We start from the raw sequence: 19239 nt of genomic DNA, 5'->3' as shown, positions 1-19239 counted from the left end.
GAAATATACGTTGTTTTTGTTTACATGTTGCCAAGCGCGCTTGCTGCAGCCGATATTCTGATTTTCAAACACTGGATACGGATACCAACCATCAATCATTATAGTATTCTACAATTGATATATTATTTGACATTTACAATGTAACTTATGTTTCTCTATACTCAAGCGCTTATTACAGTGTTTATTAATTCGTGTTTGCATGAGCCTATTTTGAACTAATCATAATATGGCTTCTTTTCAAGGACTAGCACCCAGAATATTCTGGGGACTTACAACAAGTATCAAAGGAAACATAAACTATGTATCTGACTTGGATGTGCTTTACCCAGCAGGTGGAGTACTAGTGATTCACAACTATGTACAAATGACACAGTTCTACATCAAACTGCCCGAACCTCAGAAAGTGCTGAACATAATTTGTGTCAGCCCTAACAAGTAAGCTAACTTATAGCCTAGGCCTAGGCTGAAACATGATGGTAATGCTTCTTAACAGTTCCGGTACCTTTTTATAATAAAATGAAATCTTAAATCATTTAGATGTCTAGGCATATGTGATCTAAATTTAAGTTTACATTTCTTATCTGCTTGAATAGAGCCTTCACACAGTTCTAGCTGTAATTAACTGTACTTGTCAAATGTCATACACTGTACGAATGTTTTTTTGGCAACTATTTTTTATTCCTCCAATCTGAGTCATCTAAGTTAGATAATTCGACGATTAACTTGGTACCTAACCTATCAGTTGTTTGCAAGATATCAGACTTTTTTTAAGTTTCGATGCCAGTGTGTACAAGAAAGTACATTAAATGAGGGAGAGTGGTTCAAGGCTCACAACTTTTGTTTATTTTCCAGGGATTGAACTCATCTTCCGACCCCCACTCACAAATGTCTGAGACACTATAAAACACTAGGCTAGCAACACACCCAAATTGTAATAATATGCCTAAAGTACTTAATAATTATTGTGTTTTAGGCCGATATAAATTAATAGGCTTAAGTAGTATCTTAACAAATCATTCCACATAGCTACTATGGTCTAAAAGTTGTAAAAACGATTAGTAACTTTCTAAAGTGTTCATCAAATTACTTGGATACACCTTGATCTAACTACCGTGTTTTCCTTAGAAAAATAATAGCAATTGCTGAGGAGGGAGATAAACCATGTATTTCACTCTACGATGTAAAATCTATGAAGAGGAAAAAAGTGCTGGGACTTCCATACGAGTCTTCAGCAAAGGAGTTTGTTAGCATCGCTTTCACGTTTGACAGCCGATACTTGGTGGCTGTGGTGGGAGAGCCTGACTGGATGATGTTGTTCTACAACTGGGAGAAGGGCAAGGTTGAAAGTCAAACTCGAGCGAACAACCCACCAGCAAATACTGGCCCTGTTACACAGGTAAAGAAATAGAGGGACAGAGAAAAATCGCTGATAAACCAAACCTATAAACGCTGTTGCAGCAAACCTGCCAAAATAACTAATGTGTAACTAATCCAGTTGTATAATTAAAATTTTAATTATGAAAACAGGTTTAACAAGAAGCAAGTTAAATTTATCTTTCTGTCCACCTCGTGAACTCTCCTCTCCTTAACACTTTGACGTAGATGTCTTATAACGATCCCCTCGTTTTCACATAATCCATTCAATTGAATTCCGTTCCTTCAATCAAATAATAAATATCTCCCAGGTATTCCTATTGTTACTCTCAACCTTTAATACTATATATAGCATTAATGTATATATTGCCTTATGTAGGCTATCATTTGTGTAGTAGCCTATTATCCCTTAGTTTTTTGTTTCTGAGATAAAATATTTGATGTGACATAAAATATTTACGATTAAGTAGTCCATATTCTAATCCAGTCCAACAGTTACTTGAAAAGCCAGGTCCTGCCGCTGTCGTCACTTGAATTTCCAAAAATTGCACTTTTTCAAATTCTGTAGAACCGGTTTATCAAAGACTCACTCTTTACAGGGAAGCTTTACTTTTCCTCCCACCTTCACAACCTCTTAGCCTATACATTAGTCTCTAGTCCGGAACGTTTGACATAATACTTCAGGCTCAAGAAACTATCACTTGGATAAAATCCATTGGTGATTGGCAGGATTTGAACCCATGACTTAAGGGACTGGAGTTCTGGTCTCTACCACTAGACATCAACTCTCTCACTACAGTAAAGCTGTACTGACTAACAACTCTTCTAAACTTTATTCAGCGTCTCAATAGAAAATTTAAAGTGTTGTGAACGTTTATTGCAGGTGTGTCCTAACCCCACCGACGGCGCAGTGGTAGTAATTGTGGGTCCGGGCTTGTTTCGTCTGATGAGCGTCTCGGACACTGTGTGGCGGCAGTACGGCTTCCAGAAGGCGGACAAGATGCCTATAAAATGTGTCTGTTGGATCACACCTGACCGCGTGCTTGCCGGTACTGAAGATGATCGACTCATCGTCGTGGAATATGGAGACTTACGAGGCCGTTACAGAGCCAGTGTTATCTCAGAGTTTGATGTGCAAGTTCTAGAAGAGTAAGTTTTGTATATTTTTACTGTGGATTCTTTTTTCTATATTTAATTTGAATAGATAACTATGGTCATTGTTTTTTTAGGTTAATTTTTGTCAGTTTAATTGAACAGTTGTTTTGAGCAGAAAGTTAAGGATTACTTTTTTGGCATGAGTGAGTAAATCACTCACATCTGTGCGCGTAATTTGTGCTGATTTGATCCTACAATCTATTAACCTCTCAATTGAAATGTTCAACTATGTTTCTACAGTTACTCACAATAATTAAACACTTATGGGACCGGGAGGATATTGTATTACCCAAAATGTCAAACTGTGCACACTTTAGTACTAAAATTCTGCTATTACTCAAACTACATGAGACTTCTGTCACCCTCACAAGATAAAACAAATCCCAGGTGTAAACATAATGATTCATTCATCACAGTATCGGAGTGTGTCAGACTAAATATTGGATTACTGAGAGTTAACTGCAGTTCAAAGTTTAACTTTATCCATCTGACTATTTCCCCCAGTCAGCCAGGAGCATACTCGTACAACACTGAATGCAAGATCGATAGTGACAAAGAGGTGACTTGCGTCCTCGCCTTCTCTAATGGTTTCGCATACTCAATAGCAAACTACATCATCGTGTTTGAGAAGCAGACAAAATACAGGTACAGTACAGGAACAGTGTTGGGTTTTGTATTTATTTTAGAACACTGTATTTCTTGAGATTCAGCAAAATTTTATATAGTTAATGACAGCTTGTTCAAAATTGTTCTTTCATAATAACTGGAGTAGTTTTATAGGACAACCAGTGTACCTTTTAGACAGAAACTTATTGTATTGTTTGATTTTTAAAGCTATCATGGCAACCTGGGATCTATTGTTTGAAGTATTATAACTCTATGATGAAAGAAGCAATTTAACTAGGTTGTCACATTATGTGCTGTAAAGTATTCGGTTTCTGAATGTAATAGACTGCTTGATGGTGTGTGATCAGGAAATTTACTGTAAGACATGCTAGATTTTGTCTTGTTGTATTTTATACCTGGTATTATGCTTCCCACAGGTATAAAAGAAAGAACGTCTACCGCATCGGCGGGATTGAGATTCGTGGGGAAATGTCCGAGGAAATGAACACAATACGTAATCTCGCTGTGAATCCCGCTCAGGATAGGATCCTAGCAACTACGCAGCAAAGCCAGATATACTACGCAGCCTTACTGCCTGCAGACGCCCCTGCTTCCGCTGTCAGTTTGTTAATTACTGTAAAACTAGAGATTTTTAACTGGTATTTCATGCATCACAACGAGTAACTTAAATAATAAAGTGGAACCTTGATTAACCATCAACTTCTGTTGTCACCTCAAAAATAGGATTCAAATGAAATTTAAAATTAAACAACTAGCCTATATTTATATTTTATAAAAACTTAAATATTCAGTTACTTGTTCATAGAGTGTCACATTAAAATTACAGGTCACTTTGGCACTTTTTACAAACATAGGAAAGTGAATACAACTTTCTTTCACAGGTCGAGTTCGGGTAAAGTTCTATTTAATCGTTTAAGGTCTCCCTAGCCAGTGAGTCAATTTGTTCTTAAAGCAGTTTTAGTTAGTTTCTTTAGATATTCTAGAAGGAGGTTAAAATAGACAGCTTTCATAGGACGGGTTTCTTACAGTGGCATATATGACATAGATATCTGGAGAGAACCACCACAAATAAAAATGACTAAAAAAGTTCCTCACTCCTCTTAAATTCAAACCACTTTTAGTTTTAAGCTTTAGTCGAATTCCCTTTATTGGGAATAAGCTATTACCGTAAGTTTCATGGTAAGACCTATAGACCCCGAGAGTGGTTAACTTTTTTGTTTTGAAACCTCTAGAGGGTAAAAACGACTATATATTGTGTCTGTTAACACATCGAGTAAAAATAATCCAATATTTATGAAATTTGGTATAAACGTATAAACATGCATTTGATCAAATTTACAAACCAGCAGGATCGAACTATAGGAATGGGGTTGTATGGCAATTTACGGGGTAAAAATTGGTTTTTCCGATTTTGACCCTCAAAACATAAAATTGCAATTTATTTTTAAATTATTTTGTAGAGCTTAAAATAACAAATAATGCACTATATTGAAGAATTTTTGTATGTTTAATGGTCAAAGAGAAAACTAAAAAAAAAAACTGTAAATGTTTCATTCCTATATGTTACTCTTATAGAGAACAAGTAAACTGATGCCCTTTGCTTGCACAGACATGTATTTTGATCAAAATTTCCAAATTTATGTGATACTCAGCTATATTATCAATTCACTAAAAACACACAATGTATTACCCTCTCTCTAGCAGCAGATCTAAGTACTCGTTAAACCTAATGTTGTTTTAATAGGGAATAAATTAGACATATTTAAAGAAATATTCCAGCAAATATTCAATAAAATAAAAGGATATCCTCTTGGTCTACAGGATTGCTGCGGCAGGTTGTTTTTACTTATAAGACTTTGTTGTTCCCAGGCAGATGCTATGACGGTGATGGATTGCCTGGGTGAGTCGCTGCATCACGGGCCAATCGCTGGTCTCGCCACTTGCGCCTGGAAAACTATCTTCATGACTTGCGGAGAGATTGACCGCACGGTTCGAGTGTGGGATCTGACAACCGAGTCGCTCATTCTCACCAAACATTATCAAGAGGACATTTTCTCTGTCGCTTTACACCCAACCGGTACGTTCTTCAGATTACTAACTAAAGTGAGTAAAGTGTACGCTAACACCAAAATATCTTAAACTTGGTCAAATCTTGTGGACCGCATTCCTAACAAAACTGTAACAAATGGATAAGAGACTTCTGCAATTGAGTTGAACTGTAGCTTGTCGCAAAAATGGATTGACATATCCAAAACGTCGGCTATTATTTTTGCCATTTCAACAAAGCAGTTTTCTCCTGAAGATCAAGAGTCGATCGTAGAAGCATACTATTTAGTTTATCTTTAATCTTTGCTTTTGTCCAAATCACTGCAGGAATGGAATCTGCAGGAACAGATGAGTCAAACTAATAAAGTAATTCACCTTGGAGAACATCATGTAAAGCAATTTTTAAAGAATTAGTAGTAATGACTTTTCCGAGCTTAACAATTTTAAAAACACTTTAGATGGTAGAAGGAAATTTTGAAAAATTATGCAGTGAAAACGTTGAGCTTAGGATACTAGGTTTAAATTTAAAACTTATTTTCAATATCCGCGGTATCGTCTTTTATTAGTAGGAAAAATACCAACATACATGGGCAAAAAAGCTGTTTAATAAACTGTCACAAGAATTCAAGAAACAAAAAAAACAGTCCAATCACTTCAAAAGCAGCCTCGCTAATTTTCTTTTAAGAAAAACCTATTATAGGTGAGTGTTCTCAACTGATCAGGATGAGTAATAATGATTTTTTTTTACTGATACATATTTAGTTTAAACCACTTTTATTTATTATAGTTTTAGTTTTAGTTTATTTTAGTCTTTTATAACTCCTTAGTCTTAAGGTATTTGTAATTTGACAACTTCACCTGTTTTATAGCTTTGCTATATTATGTAAACGTTATGTGACAATACAGATTTATTAATTTACTAGCTGTACCCGCGTGCTTTGCCCCGTTTAACTTCATAAGTATTCACATGGCTCAATCACGTCCTGGTTGAAGTTTGTTCGCTACGCTCACTCACCTTTAGGTAGGAGCTCGTTCGCTACACTAACTCGCCTCCAGGTTGAAGTTTGTTCGCTACGCTCACTCACCTTTTGGTTGCAAATTAGCTGTTGTCATAAATTTAACGGAAAGTAAATAAAAGAAACGCCTTATAACACTTAAAACATATATTTACGCTTAAACTGTTACTCACAAGACGGTAAATATACAAAAAAGATGGTAAGTGGTGATCGATTTTGATTGGACACTCCAATCATCATCAGACCCAATAGGCGAATGACAAGAATCTTAATGGCGTCCCTACTTATACCCTATTGGCTACCGGAAGCACCGGCCAATACATTTTTATAAGTACAACTGCATAAATTAAAAAAAAAAATAATAGTGCTGCACCCTGTTGGTAATCCTTGTAACTTTAATGCTATTGAACACCATAGAACAGAACCAACTTGTTTAATTGAAAGAGCTGTTACAATTAATTAATTACTTTTAAAAATGAAAAATCATAAGGTTAACATGGGAAACTCCAGAGCCACTGGGGCGGAGCCCGAAAGCCCGATCAGAATAAAAACTACTTAGTTTTCCTATTTAATGCCCAAAGAAGAACAGAATTTCAGCCTCCTAGGTAAATGGGAAGTGGGAGAATTAGTGATGAGTGAGTCAGTGAGTCAGTGAGGGCTTTGCCTTTTATATATGCCTTTAGATTTATTAATAGTCACTCATACTGCCAAGCAACATCAATTGGACATCTTATCTACAGATTTTATCACAATTAATTGGTCTTTTCTTTAGTGTTCAAAAATGTTTTTATGCTAAATGCAAAATATATTTAGGTTATGCCTACTCCATGGCTTTAAAAAAGTGTTAGAATGAAAAATTTAAAAAATAAAAGCTAAACCCTTGGAATCAAGTTGTTTGGAATTGTAAAATCATCCAGAATTATAATAGCACAAATTATGTTTACGAAATCTTCATTTTCCTAGTCGCTAAATTTGTTTAAAGATGCACCTTCAGGTAATATTGAATAGATCTAAAAACATTGAATAAATGACTGATAGTGATAATGTTTATTGATGTTTTGATATTAGCTTTTATATTTACTGTCCTGTACCATAATTACTGTTTGCCTGAAACTTATATAGTGGGTAATCTTAATAAGCTTTAAAAACATTCTCTATTTCACTAATATAGTGGTCAGTATTTACAAATGTCACCTGCTTTTGACAGTTCAAAACTGGACCCATCTCTTCTTGATCATTGAGCTAGCATTGTTAAAGAGTAAGATAGTTAAACTATTTCATGAAATGAATTAAAGGGACTCGGTGTAGCAGTGTGGTTATTGAGCAATTCAAAAGGTAGTAGTTTCAGCTTTGTGAAAAATTGATTCTGGGTCCAGCTTTTCTTGATATTTAAACTTTTTTTAAATTGTTCTGGTTAAAAACAGCAGATTTTAGTCAGCAACAAAACCACAGTGATCATCTCACTCCATTCTACACTCATTCATATGCAACTTAAAATACAGTGCACAAAGATGGTCACTAAGTGATTGTCTCATGTTTCAGGGCTTTACGCAACCGTGGGATTCTCAGATAAGTTGAGGTTTATGTTGGTTCTTCTTGACGACCTCAACACAATCAGAGAGTTCTCTATCCGCACTTGTCGTCAGGTCGCGTTCAGCAACACTGGCAACATGTTTGCAGCCGTCAACGCTTCTACCATTCAGGTGTTTTGTGTCATCACCTTCCAGTGTGTCTACTATCTCAAGGGGCATAATGAATACGTAAGTTAAATTTACTATACTATTAAAACACATACACTCTACCTTAATAATTTACAAGTCGAAAAAAAACATTTAAAAGGTGTTGAAATTATCCGATTTTAACTTAAGAATAATTAGGAAAGTTAGGAAATACAAAACCCCCATTTGTTTCTGTTCATCAAGACTGCAATTAGACATTGAAAATCTTATATCAAGTTAGATAGCCTTAAGTGCTCTATAAAAAAAGTTTACTTAAAGTATTCAAATATTAAATGATGTTTTGATTTTCTGATGCAGGTTCGCTCGTTAGTTTGGACTCCGGATGACAGGAGTTTGTTCTCTTGTGGGAGTGACGGCGCAATTTACGAATGGAACACTTACGACGGGACCAGAGCTAACGATGTTATTACAAAGCAGTGTGACTACATGGGTCTGGCGACTTCGCAAGATGGTAAACTAGTCTACGGTGTTGGATCTGACGGGCTTTTGAAAGAAATTAACAATGCAGAGGTATACATCAGTTGTAATTTTCTATTCATTATTATGTTAAGGAATTGATTAGCTGGGTGGATATAGTGCTTGCCTCATATTCAGAAGGTTGCTGGTACGATCCTGAGATAATCCAGAATCTTTTTTCAATGGTTCACAACTGGACCCAGCAGTCCTTGATGAATGGATTTAATAAATGGCTCTGGCTAATGAAACACTGACCTAAGCCAGTAATAAAGCTGTCATATTTATTCATATTTCACTTATCTTAATTGTAAAATTTTCACTGTGGCATGTCAGAGTTGTAAAAACCTAAACTTACGTAAAAAGAGCTAAGCACTTGCTACTGAATCTATTCAGCATGAGTCATTTTATGTTCCTTAAGCAATCGTACAAAAATAGGTTCATAAATGGCCAAAAGTTTTCAGTTTCAAGTTTCAATCAGAGTTTTCTTTTTTTACCCTACAAAGTATTTTTTTTCCTTCTGATTCCCTTTAAAATAAATATAAAAATATTTCGCTCTAACTAAATTCAAAACAACGATCATTCCAAGTTTCAAATTGGAACTACATGAAAATGGTTTAAACTTTTAAATGATGTTATTTACAACAATTACCAGACAGTTAATTTCTTTCTTTTCACACTTTATCAACAAAATCTGTTATGAAATGAGTTTAAGTAAAGGAGAACAATTAATTTACAAAACCAGTGAAAATCATATCTTTGAGTTACTTTTTGAAAGCAAAAGTTAGTTCTGTTTTATTTTTTTATATTTAGAGAATCAATATTCATGATGTGCATAATAAGATGATGTCTGTTTTCTTGACGCTATGGTCATAGCAAGAACTTAATATTTCATCACCGCTTTCAGATATTACGGGAGGAGAGTCTTCACCACTCGTGTTTGTATGCAGTACAGCTCTCTCGCTCTGACCAGATGATGTTTTGTACGGGAACTAAAGGAGCGATTCTGTCCGTTCGCTACCCTCTACTCAGACCACCGGAGTTTGCTGAGTTTTTCTTGCATAACAACCCTGTGACAATGGTCAGTTCATAGTTTTGTTCTTTAATATGTCATCAGGAGGTTGGTGAGGCTTTGGCTTTGTCCCTCATTAGTGTGACAGGCTACAAACCCAAGGCAGCCATTTTGTGGGTTTGCATTCCAATCCTCCACTAATATTTATCTATAGTCTGTCATGAATATATTTTACCAATACAGTTCATTTATGTAGGCAGCCTACTTACCAGATCACCCTTGCATTGATACAATCTATGTACACGCCAAAGGCCTATGTGTAGTCATCAATAGACTCGATGAAACCTTGTTCTTACTTCATTGTTTTTGTTTACAACCAGCAATAATAACAAATTTTGCATTTTCACTAAGCTTGAGTTGCATGTAAAAACGTATAACTGTAATAACATGTTTTTATTTGAGTCAAATTTGTGAATTATTCTAAATTCTTAGTAACATTTACTAACAATAATTATTAATTTTTCTTAGTGTGAATTAAATAGAAGGGCCCTTAAAAACAAACATCAGAAACCACTTAAAAGACAGACTAAAAGATATGAGCTAAATATTCACAAAACCAAATATTCTTCAGTCATGGCAATATGTTTGTTTGTTTAGCTAATTATAACTATCATAGCATTTTAAAATCTAAAACCTATTTCATTTTCACTGTATGTTTTATTTTGTGAATGGACAACAAAAAATGACCAGGAAAACAGCCAAGGAAAAATTTAAAGATTTAACTGAGAAAAATTTGCAAATCAATATTAAAATTGTTTTATATTGATCTGGGAACATCTAACTCATTTACATCGGTGTAAGTTACTGTAGTAACTTATCAGAAGGGTGTTCCGTTAGAAAAATTCCTGTATTAAATAACATCTTTAAATGGCAATCTTCCCTCAAACGCTTACCAGGAAAACTCCCAATTTCCCTAGTTAAAAATATTTTTAGAGTTTTGCATAACCCAAAAAATATTTCCCCAACCTAAAGAATCTAATAATTTTTCACACTAGGGAATTCAGTCACAAAATTAAAAACTGTTTCGCTTTATTTCAATTGCAGAACAAACAAGTACTTTATACTATAAAATTATTGATTTAATCTTTCAGATAAAACTGAGCTATGATGATCTCAATTTGATATCATGCTCAAACGACGGGACGATGTGTATTTGGAAACTGATCAACACAGACCGCAAATGCATCAAGATGGATCCTGATTTCTCCTATTCTAAAGAGGTAGTTGAACATGTTAAAATTGAATACATTTTTATTGGACCGCCTTTTGTGTGACAGTTTTATTATTAACAGTAGCAGTTAAAGCGTGAATACACATTTAATGTAAATGTATTCAATCTGTAAAAAGGTTCTGTAAAAGTAAAATTTGCTAGTAAAGAGGATGCTGTTACTAAAACTATCAACGTCGGATATTTTAGTCAAATCTAAAACATAGATTTAAAAGAAAAGACATCTTTCAACTGTTTTAACACAACTTGATCAACTAAGATTTGTGAACTTTAACAATTTAGTAAATTTGTACTATATGAGTAAAAGACGTTACATTGTCTAATGGTTGGACCATTCATACCAACCATCATCAAGCTCGATTGGAGTATAACCGAATCAAAATGCTGTCCTTGTTTTGATACTATTGGTCACTTGAAGTTTTGGAAACAGATGACAGTTTAATAGGTCCCACAGTAGAGTAAAATTTGACTAGTTAGTTAGTAATATATTCATATCTTCAAATGTTTCTTCCTAATTGTACAATTTTAACCAAACATGCTTATTGATAAGTTATATGGTGCAATAAAGGTGGAAATAACATTTTGTCGTTTGCTAATTACAATTTATTTATTCTAGATTTTAATCAACAAAGAAGATTTGGGTGAAAAAATTCAGCAAATAAAGTATTTAGAAAATCTGGTGAAATCACTTGAAACGGATCATGCGTACCAGATAAAAGAGATGGAGACTGAGCATTCAAACAAAGTACAAGAGCTCCACAACGGCTACTGTGCAGCGATCCAGAACCTCAAGGATAAAAATCAGGTGACTTAGTCTCTATCAAGACATAATGTGGTAAGGATTCCATGGTAGACAGGACAATTAGTAGTTTCAAATGTGTACAGGCTCCCTAGGACAAACCAACCATGGCCATACAATAATAAAACTGATTCTTTAGTGCTGCCACAAACCGGGGACGGCTATTAAGGTTTTAGGTTTACCTACATTTTTCCCGTATGAGGATGATACACACGTATAGATATTTCAGTAATATTAGTAGTACTCATAGATCTCTAACTTAAACTTTCTTTCCTAGGAAAAATAACTGAGTTAATTGAAATGCCCTTTCATTTAACGTATTTGTGGTGATTTGTCATTGGCCATCAATAAATTAATGATGATGTCTAACAAATAGTCAACGTTAAATAGTTACAAGACCAGGGTTTTGGCCACTCCCTTAAGCCTACAAAAAACCGTAAGAATATCAGTGGCTTGAAAACACACATATTCAAAAAAGAAAATTATATCTCTCTACCACACACAATTTGACTATTTTTTGTTACAATAAGAGAAATATCTTTGTTCCTTGACTTGGACTTATTAGTTATTGGCATTCAAAACAAATATCGAAGTATGGGGTTGGGCACCACTTGACCAAAAAGTTATGAAGCGGAGGTTAGTAGTTCACACAGGATTAAAAGTATCAAGTTTTTGTTTTGTCATCTAGTAGTCAGCAACGAGATTGATGAAAACTGAATACAAGAATGTAAGTGCACTGTCTTCTTTGATAGTTTTATAAGATTTATACTTTGTACACAGGAATTGGTAGCAGAGCACACTGTGGAAATCAACAAAATGAACAGCAACAGTCTTGAAATGAAAAGAGAACATATGGCAGCCATGGAAAAACTTGAATCCAACTACAATGCAAAACTGATCGTGGAATATGACAAATACGCAGCGTTGGATGAAAAGGATAAAATACTTCGAGATAAATTGCTTAGGTGAGTTATTAACCTTAATTTAAACAGTGTTAATGCTATCCATGATGCTATTGATCCCTTATTAGTGACTTAACGGTGCAGAAAATAAAATAAAATAAATGTGAGTATGAGTAAACAGGATTCAAATACTGGATAAAAAGGACTATCTGATTGAGGTATAGGAAACATGTTTATTTTTCTTAACAAAATAGACAAGGAACATAAATTTTAAAATTTTTTTAGTTATATTATGCTCAGTATTCTTCTAACTTTTTAAAATCTAAATTTTCTAAATTCTAAATTTTTAACAGGCAGATTGATGAGCTAACCAAATCAAAGGAGCTAGCATTAAAGAGAATGGCTGAAGAATACGAAGAGAAACTGAAGGCAAAAGATGCCATCATCCAAGAGGTAAATTCTTCCATCCCAAATCTGTATAGTAACATAAGAAGCTCTAGAATAGAGTGCAGCTTTCTCTTATAAGTTCAGCAGCCCGATTATCAGTGATGTTTTTGAAACAATGTTTCAAAACAGAAGACTAAATATACTTTTTTACTAGGAATTTTAATGCGTACACAATTAAATTTACAGCTGACAGTTAACTGTTTTTTCAGCTTAATGACACACAAAATCTACACAGTGTTGAACACGAGGAAATCAAACGACAAATAGAGGAAGACGCTGACCAAGAAATCATCGATCTGAGGACAAAGTTTGAACAAGCTTTGCGAACGGAGAAAGACACGAATGTACGACTTCGTGGAGAAACTGGAGTCATGAAAAAGAAATTCCTTGCGTAAGTAATGGGGTAAAAATAATTTTCACAACCTTTTGGGATCTAGAATCTAATTTTGTCCTCAGGTAAAAATGTACCTGAAACATAACACAATTAATATATACAAACTACAAACCAAGCCAAAAATGTAAAATCACAATCAAATAACCACACGGAGAGCTGTTAAGTGTATAGCAGTAAATAAAATGGACACGTCTGCACAACATATTGGTCCAAATTAGTAGGCTATGATCTTTTCATTGTTAGTTTGGGTTGTCTACAAATCTGGTAATAAGATAAGGCGAGTTTATTTACAAAGTAGGTATTCTACATTCATATTGACAGTATCAGTAGAAATAGACTAGTTTGCATTTATATGATTCTGGAATCCTGTTTTCTCTCACCAGGGCTCAAAAAGAAATTGATGAGTTAAAACATCAAGTTTCGGCCCTTCATAATGAACATCAGCAATTAAAGGTCGAAATAGTCAATAGGGAACAAGACATCACCAACTTGAAGAAGGAGATATTCGAGAGGGATTACACGATTACAGAAAATGAACGACGATTTTCAGAGGTTAAGAATAAGAATCAAGAGTTGGATAAGTTCAAGTTTGTACTCAATCACAAAATAAAAGAACTTAGAATGCAAATACATCCTAAGGAGGAAGAGATAAAACAAAAGAAGGAACAAATTCAAGATGTGAGTTTTGTTAAAAATATGTATGCTTCTCTCAGTTTTATTTTTGTTTGTGTTTAGATTAGGTTTTTGTTTCAAATTTAATCCTTTTAATCCATAAAAACTTTCTAGATGTGGACCTCAGTGTTTTTAGACATTCCATGAATTAAGATTGCACTGACTTACTACTTTTAATTATTTTTTTCATAACCACTCAAGCAAATTGTCTGTTAGTATTTTTTTTCTTCTGGAAAAACCAACAACTTTATCAAGTTACAAAAACCACTGTTTACTGTGAATTTGGTCTTTTCCACCTTTCAAAGTAAAAGTAAGTATCTTAGGCAAGGGAAACTGTTTAAAAATATGTTTGCAGCCTCTCTTAACCTTTCTGTCTACATGGGTCTTAAAATAATGACTGAGCAAAAGAACATATCAAGCAAATTATTGGGAGTGTCATTTCGGTACAAGAAAGAACTGTAGTGAAGAATTTTAAAGTTACAATGTCAAAACACCCAAAATGTAAATCAACATCGCCGCCTTTGTTTCACAGTCTGTCTAGTGTCTACTACCAACTAAGCCACCAAACACCAGCACTTAATTCCTAAAACGCTTTGCAAACTTTTAACTAAGTATACAAGTATTTCAACAAATCTAACGTTTCACAGATGGAGGAAGAAATCAACGAGTACCAGCAGAAGGAGAGCAGCCTCCAACTGGAGATAGCTGAACTGAAGGAGGGCGTGGGACTGAGAGAAAAGGATTACCAGAAAGAGAAAAAACTGAACAAAGAAACACAAGCGATCCTTCGAAGGATAAGATACGAGCTGCATGAGTTATCAGCTCTAGTGCAAGAACCCCTGGAGCTAAAGAGAGCAGTGATAGTGAGTAGATCGAAGAATTTGTAGCTCATAACATCACAGTAGTATTTAGACATTTGAATGTAATAGTTGTTAATTCAAACCCTGAAGTTTCTTTAAAGTTTGAAATCAAAGATGAACAAAATTCTCCTTGGTTTATTGTTTGGTTTGGAAAAAATTCCATCGAGGATATTTAAAAAATGCTTTGACATGTATCAATTATATCACCTACCAAATTTAGTTAGCTAAGGCGATTAGTGTACACCCTTTAATTCAAAGGCTTTTTGTTTGGTAAGAAGAATTGATTTTGGTTCAGTCGTTAAGGATGGATTCTAACACAATTAGGATTAAATTTCAAAATGTATTACCCTTTGAATTTTATGTTAAAAATTGGTGATCTACTGAAAAAGGCAGTAGCGTTTAGATCGATCAAAACTGGACTCGTCAGACCTTTACTTCAATTTCACATGCTTGTTCTTATATCCATATTGACAGTGACACAATTTCCAGTCATTACAATCTAAACTTTAAAATTAAATAATAGTTCACTTACCTCAACGTAAACCATTAAGTAAACTTGCCAGCTACAACGATTTCAAAACTTTGTTAATGATTACACCTACACCACCAAAAAAGAATATTCTTCAGAATCCTTAGAGGATGGTGAAACAAATTAAATAGATTTACCATTATTCTTGTGTCCATTAAAAATAACCCTTTCAACATATGACTTCTTTGATTCATTTTATGTGGCATCATTTCAGAATCTGTACCACAAATATAGCGAAGGAAAACAGTTTGAGCACAGCAGACAGGAAGATCGAGATGCTCAAAACGAGTTCTTACGACAGCGTGACCATCTCGAGCGCACAGTTGATGGCCTCAAGAGAAAACTTTACTACAAGGAATCAACCAAGAAGAACACCACTGAGAAAATAATGAAGGTGGGACATTTTAGAGGAACATTACTTTACTTGAATTTTAAAACATTTTCCTTGATCAATGATTTTAGCATCTTCAAAAACTCTTGTATGTTGTTTTTTCACCAAAATTGTATTAAATCTGAAAAGTTATTGTGGTTCAATCACAAATTAAAATTCCTGAAGTCAGAGTACAGTAAACTTACTCTAATTTGGATATGTTTGTTTTGGCTGCTATCTACATTTGAGTCACACACCACACATGCAACTAAGTTTATCCATTTACAACCTGTTTGTCTAAATCTTTTCATTAGTGTAAAAATATGTACTGTATTGCTTTATTCCTTCATTGTTTGAAATAGTTTACTGAGTTATTAGTGATTTTAAAAGCTACCCATTCATTTTTGTAATAACCTCTCTTGGTACAGACTTTTTTAGTTTGTACAATAATAGTCAGTTCGTGAGATTTACACATCTTACGTCGTCAATGCCACTGTGGACTCGAGTGACTATTATTATTGATGAATCATTAGTGTTATTTTCAGGCCTCTTGCCTTAGGACATTATTAGACTTGTAATTACAAAATACAATTATTGTTAAGCCTATGTGAATTTACAACAATGTATTCTTATAGTTTGATATGGATACAAGAGTACAAGAGGCTGGAAAATGAAACTAATGTTTCAAAACTAGCCACCCGAGACTAAATTAGGATAGGTGTATTGTACGTAAACCTATTTATACTGTTATCAATCAACCCTGAAGGCAATGATGGATAAATAAATATTCCATAACAATGAATTAACACTTTCACAGGATAACGTCATACTTATTGAAGAGGTGAATGCTTTGCGGAAGGAGTTAGTAGATTGTAAACGACACGTCAAAGATCTCGAGAGTATTGTGGGAATGCACAAGTTCATCACTCCACGAGAAGCACAGAAGAAACTTCAGATGGCTGTTCAAACCAAGGAGAGCATCCACGAAGAGTACAAGTACAAGATAAAGGTGACATGTTTTCTTAGCTTGTTATACTGTTGAAAATTCCCACTCTCAATTATTGAATTATTACCTACCTAACGTTGAATGCTACGGACATGCTTGATGAGAGTTAAATTGGTTTCTTTACTTTGACCATTTATTAGGTTTTGAGGGGTTGGTTGCATCCATGGTTTGAGATGGGTGTTGTGTTTGATTTAATATCTTGTTATCTAAAACAAATTGAGTTTAAAATTATCTAAATCTAAATTTACAATGTTGTCTGGTTTTTAAATAGTTTCAGACCTTTGAACAATTATCGGTGATACAAAGCTAAACAACAGGATCCCTAGTAGGGGGTTCTGTATGTCTGTTATATTATCTCAACCCAGAAAAATAAGAGGGCATGATCAATGGCTACATGGTGTTGTGTCTTAGGTATGTAAGACCGTTTCTTAGACTTGTTTTACAACAGTGCAAGTCAAAACGGTGTAGAACGTAGGCACATTTTGCCTTATGTAATAAATCAATCCTTTGAAAACTATGGATGACTCGGTGATTTAATTGTGAATATTTTTGACTATAGAGACAACACCTTAGACCAATGATTAGATCTAACACTTTACTGCACCAATCAGCTCCCTTTTGAAGTCAAATGTGTTTGATTTAAAAATGTATACTATTTATTTTCACTGCTCTACAAAGTAACCAGGGTGTTGCTGGTCTCTTGTAGAAAAAGTTGTTAACAAAAAGGGATTGGTGAAATCAGCTGGAGCTCAGTAAATTTACAACACACTTTTTCACAAAGGCAAGTGTTCATGTAAAGGCAGGTAGTGTACAAAGTTTACATAAAAGATAAAAACTTTTTACATCCAACTTTTATAGTAAATACCGGGGGGTTTGAAAACAATTATTTTTAAACTCGATATAACAGTGTATATTAAACTGTGTTTTGATTGCATGTACAGGTTGTGTCTTACTTACACTGACTGTAGTATATTTGTTGCTGGTAGTGTGGCAAAAGGATTTGCAGGCAACTAACCTGGGGACCTGTTTACAGTACACATATGAAATCCGGAATATTTATGTTCGTTGTTCGCAACGTAAACACCTATTTTCCTGCCTTAAAATACTATTAAGTCTAATACTACATGTTTGTTTCTTTTCCATTCCAATATTGGTGGTCAAACCCTGGTTTTTAACAGGAACTGGAAGATCAAATTGGCGTTCAACAGAATGAAATGGCCCAGCTGATAGTGAAAAATAAACAGCTTGAAGAAAAGTTGAAGAAAAAGGTACAGCTGGAAGAAAAACCCAGTTTGAGACCGTCAGAAGCCTAAATATTAAGCTGAATGTTTTTATTTTAGTTAATATTATGTTAATTTTGTGTGTTGTTTTATTGTATAATACACGACTATTTATATCATTGGAAAATTTATCTTTTGCATATGAGTAACTCCGTTACAGAGAGTGATAAGTTTGGATGAGGTTTAGAGAACATTCTAAATATTAGATACACGCGATATGTAAGGGAGTGACACAGTCCTTATCAAGACTTCTTAGTTGTTGTAACTATTTATCATAATTACTTTAAGCACTAATGAAGGTTTGCCATATCAGTATATATACTGTATATTTTTTGTTCATCATTATGTTGTTGTTGTTGTATGTTGTTATTGTACATTATATTTTCATCGTTTTTCTAGGGATGGACGAGATTTGATTTTTAGTTCGAGACGAGACGTGACGAGATTTTTTATTTCTCATAAAATTTCGAGACGAGATCGAGACGGGATTTCCCTTCTCATACACAACGGGAAATGCACGTTAAAAATTTTTACCTGATTTTGTAATATTGTTAGATGACTGTTTAAATACAAAAATAATGATAATAGGCAAGAATATTTACAATCTTTTATTAAAAAACATCAGCATAACATTTTTTTATTAATCACGCCTAACTTATTAAAAATGCCTACGATTAGGAAACATAGTGATATCAGTTAGGATAGAGTTCAACTTATCCTAAAATAAAATAAATCATAAAATAAAAGCAATATTAATTTTTATAAAATAGTTACTTGTTTTGACTTTTTATAGTAATAAAACATTCCTCACACTGCTTACACTTTACAAAACTTCTCAAATGTTATTAAAGTAATATTTACATTTAAAGAATTAATTAAATAAGAACGCCTTCACAAAGGAAACGCAACTAGAACACGCTCCTGTATTGCGGGTATTGCATTGACTTTCTGCAGGCGTTTTTAATTTTTTTTATTTTTTTATTCCCGTCTCGGTAAAAATCTCGGCCAAAAAGAAATCTTGTCTCGTGTAACGAGATTTAAAATTTCCCGAAAATTTCCCGAAATTTCGAGTCTTGACTATCCCTAGTTTTTACCTTTTTAATGTTTACTTCTTACAGTTATGGTTATTTTAAAATTGTGTTTAATGTTGCTGTTGAATTTTGATTCATTTATCTCATTAGTTGTTATTGATTAAATATTTTCAATCATCCATTTGTATTGTTTAATATGTAAGAAACATCTTGGTAATTATTCTCGTTTTATACAATTT

At 34.0% G+C, this 19239-nt stretch overlaps 1 protein-coding gene across 1 annotated transcript; it reads left to right on the top strand.

Moving 5' to 3' along the window:
* Positions 1-226: 226 nt before the first annotated feature.
* Positions 227-18274, top strand: LOC128997427 (cilia- and flagella-associated protein 57-like). The gene is made up of 19 exons (XM_054423065.1): positions 227-435; positions 1126-1396; positions 2258-2523; positions 3034-3174; positions 3573-3753; positions 5026-5233; positions 7761-7978; positions 8255-8467; positions 9318-9491; positions 10574-10702; positions 11327-11515; positions 12290-12474; positions 12765-12864; positions 13068-13249; positions 13636-13930; positions 14572-14787; positions 15528-15707; positions 16501-16692; positions 17868-18274. The coding sequence occupies exons 1-19, from the start codon at positions 227-229 to the stop codon at positions 18000-18002; spliced, it is 3684 nt and encodes a 1227-aa protein (XP_054279040.1). The 3' UTR covers positions 18003-18274.
* Positions 18275-19239: the final 965 nt, after the last annotated feature.

The sequence above is a fragment of the Macrosteles quadrilineatus genome, unplaced genomic scaffold (genome assembly GCF_028750875.1).
Source record: "Macrosteles quadrilineatus isolate MER2022 unplaced genomic scaffold, UCM_ALF_1.0 Scaffold_6__1_contigs__length_79288215, whole genome shotgun sequence".
NCBI lineage: Eukaryota > Metazoa > Arthropoda > Insecta > Hemiptera > Cicadellidae > Macrosteles > Macrosteles quadrilineatus.
Note: the sequence above shows the minus strand (reverse complement) of the source record. Positions and strands in the feature narration are given on the sequence as shown.

What these genes read in the sequence shown, in the direction of transcription:
- LOC128997427 (XM_054423065.1), top strand. Translation starts at nt 227, where the DNA reads ATGGCTTCTTTTCAAGGACTAGCACCCAGAATATTCTGGGGACTTACA. An exon ending in AGAAGGAACAAATTCAAGAT is followed by an intron (nt 13,931 to 14,571) that starts GTGAGTTTTGTT and finishes AACGTTTCACAG; the next exon opens with ATGGAGGAAGAAATCAACGA. An exon ending in AGCTAAAGAGAGCAGTGATA is followed by an intron (nt 14,788 to 15,527) that starts GTGAGTAGATCG and finishes GCATCATTTCAG; the next exon opens with AATCTGTACCACAAATATAG.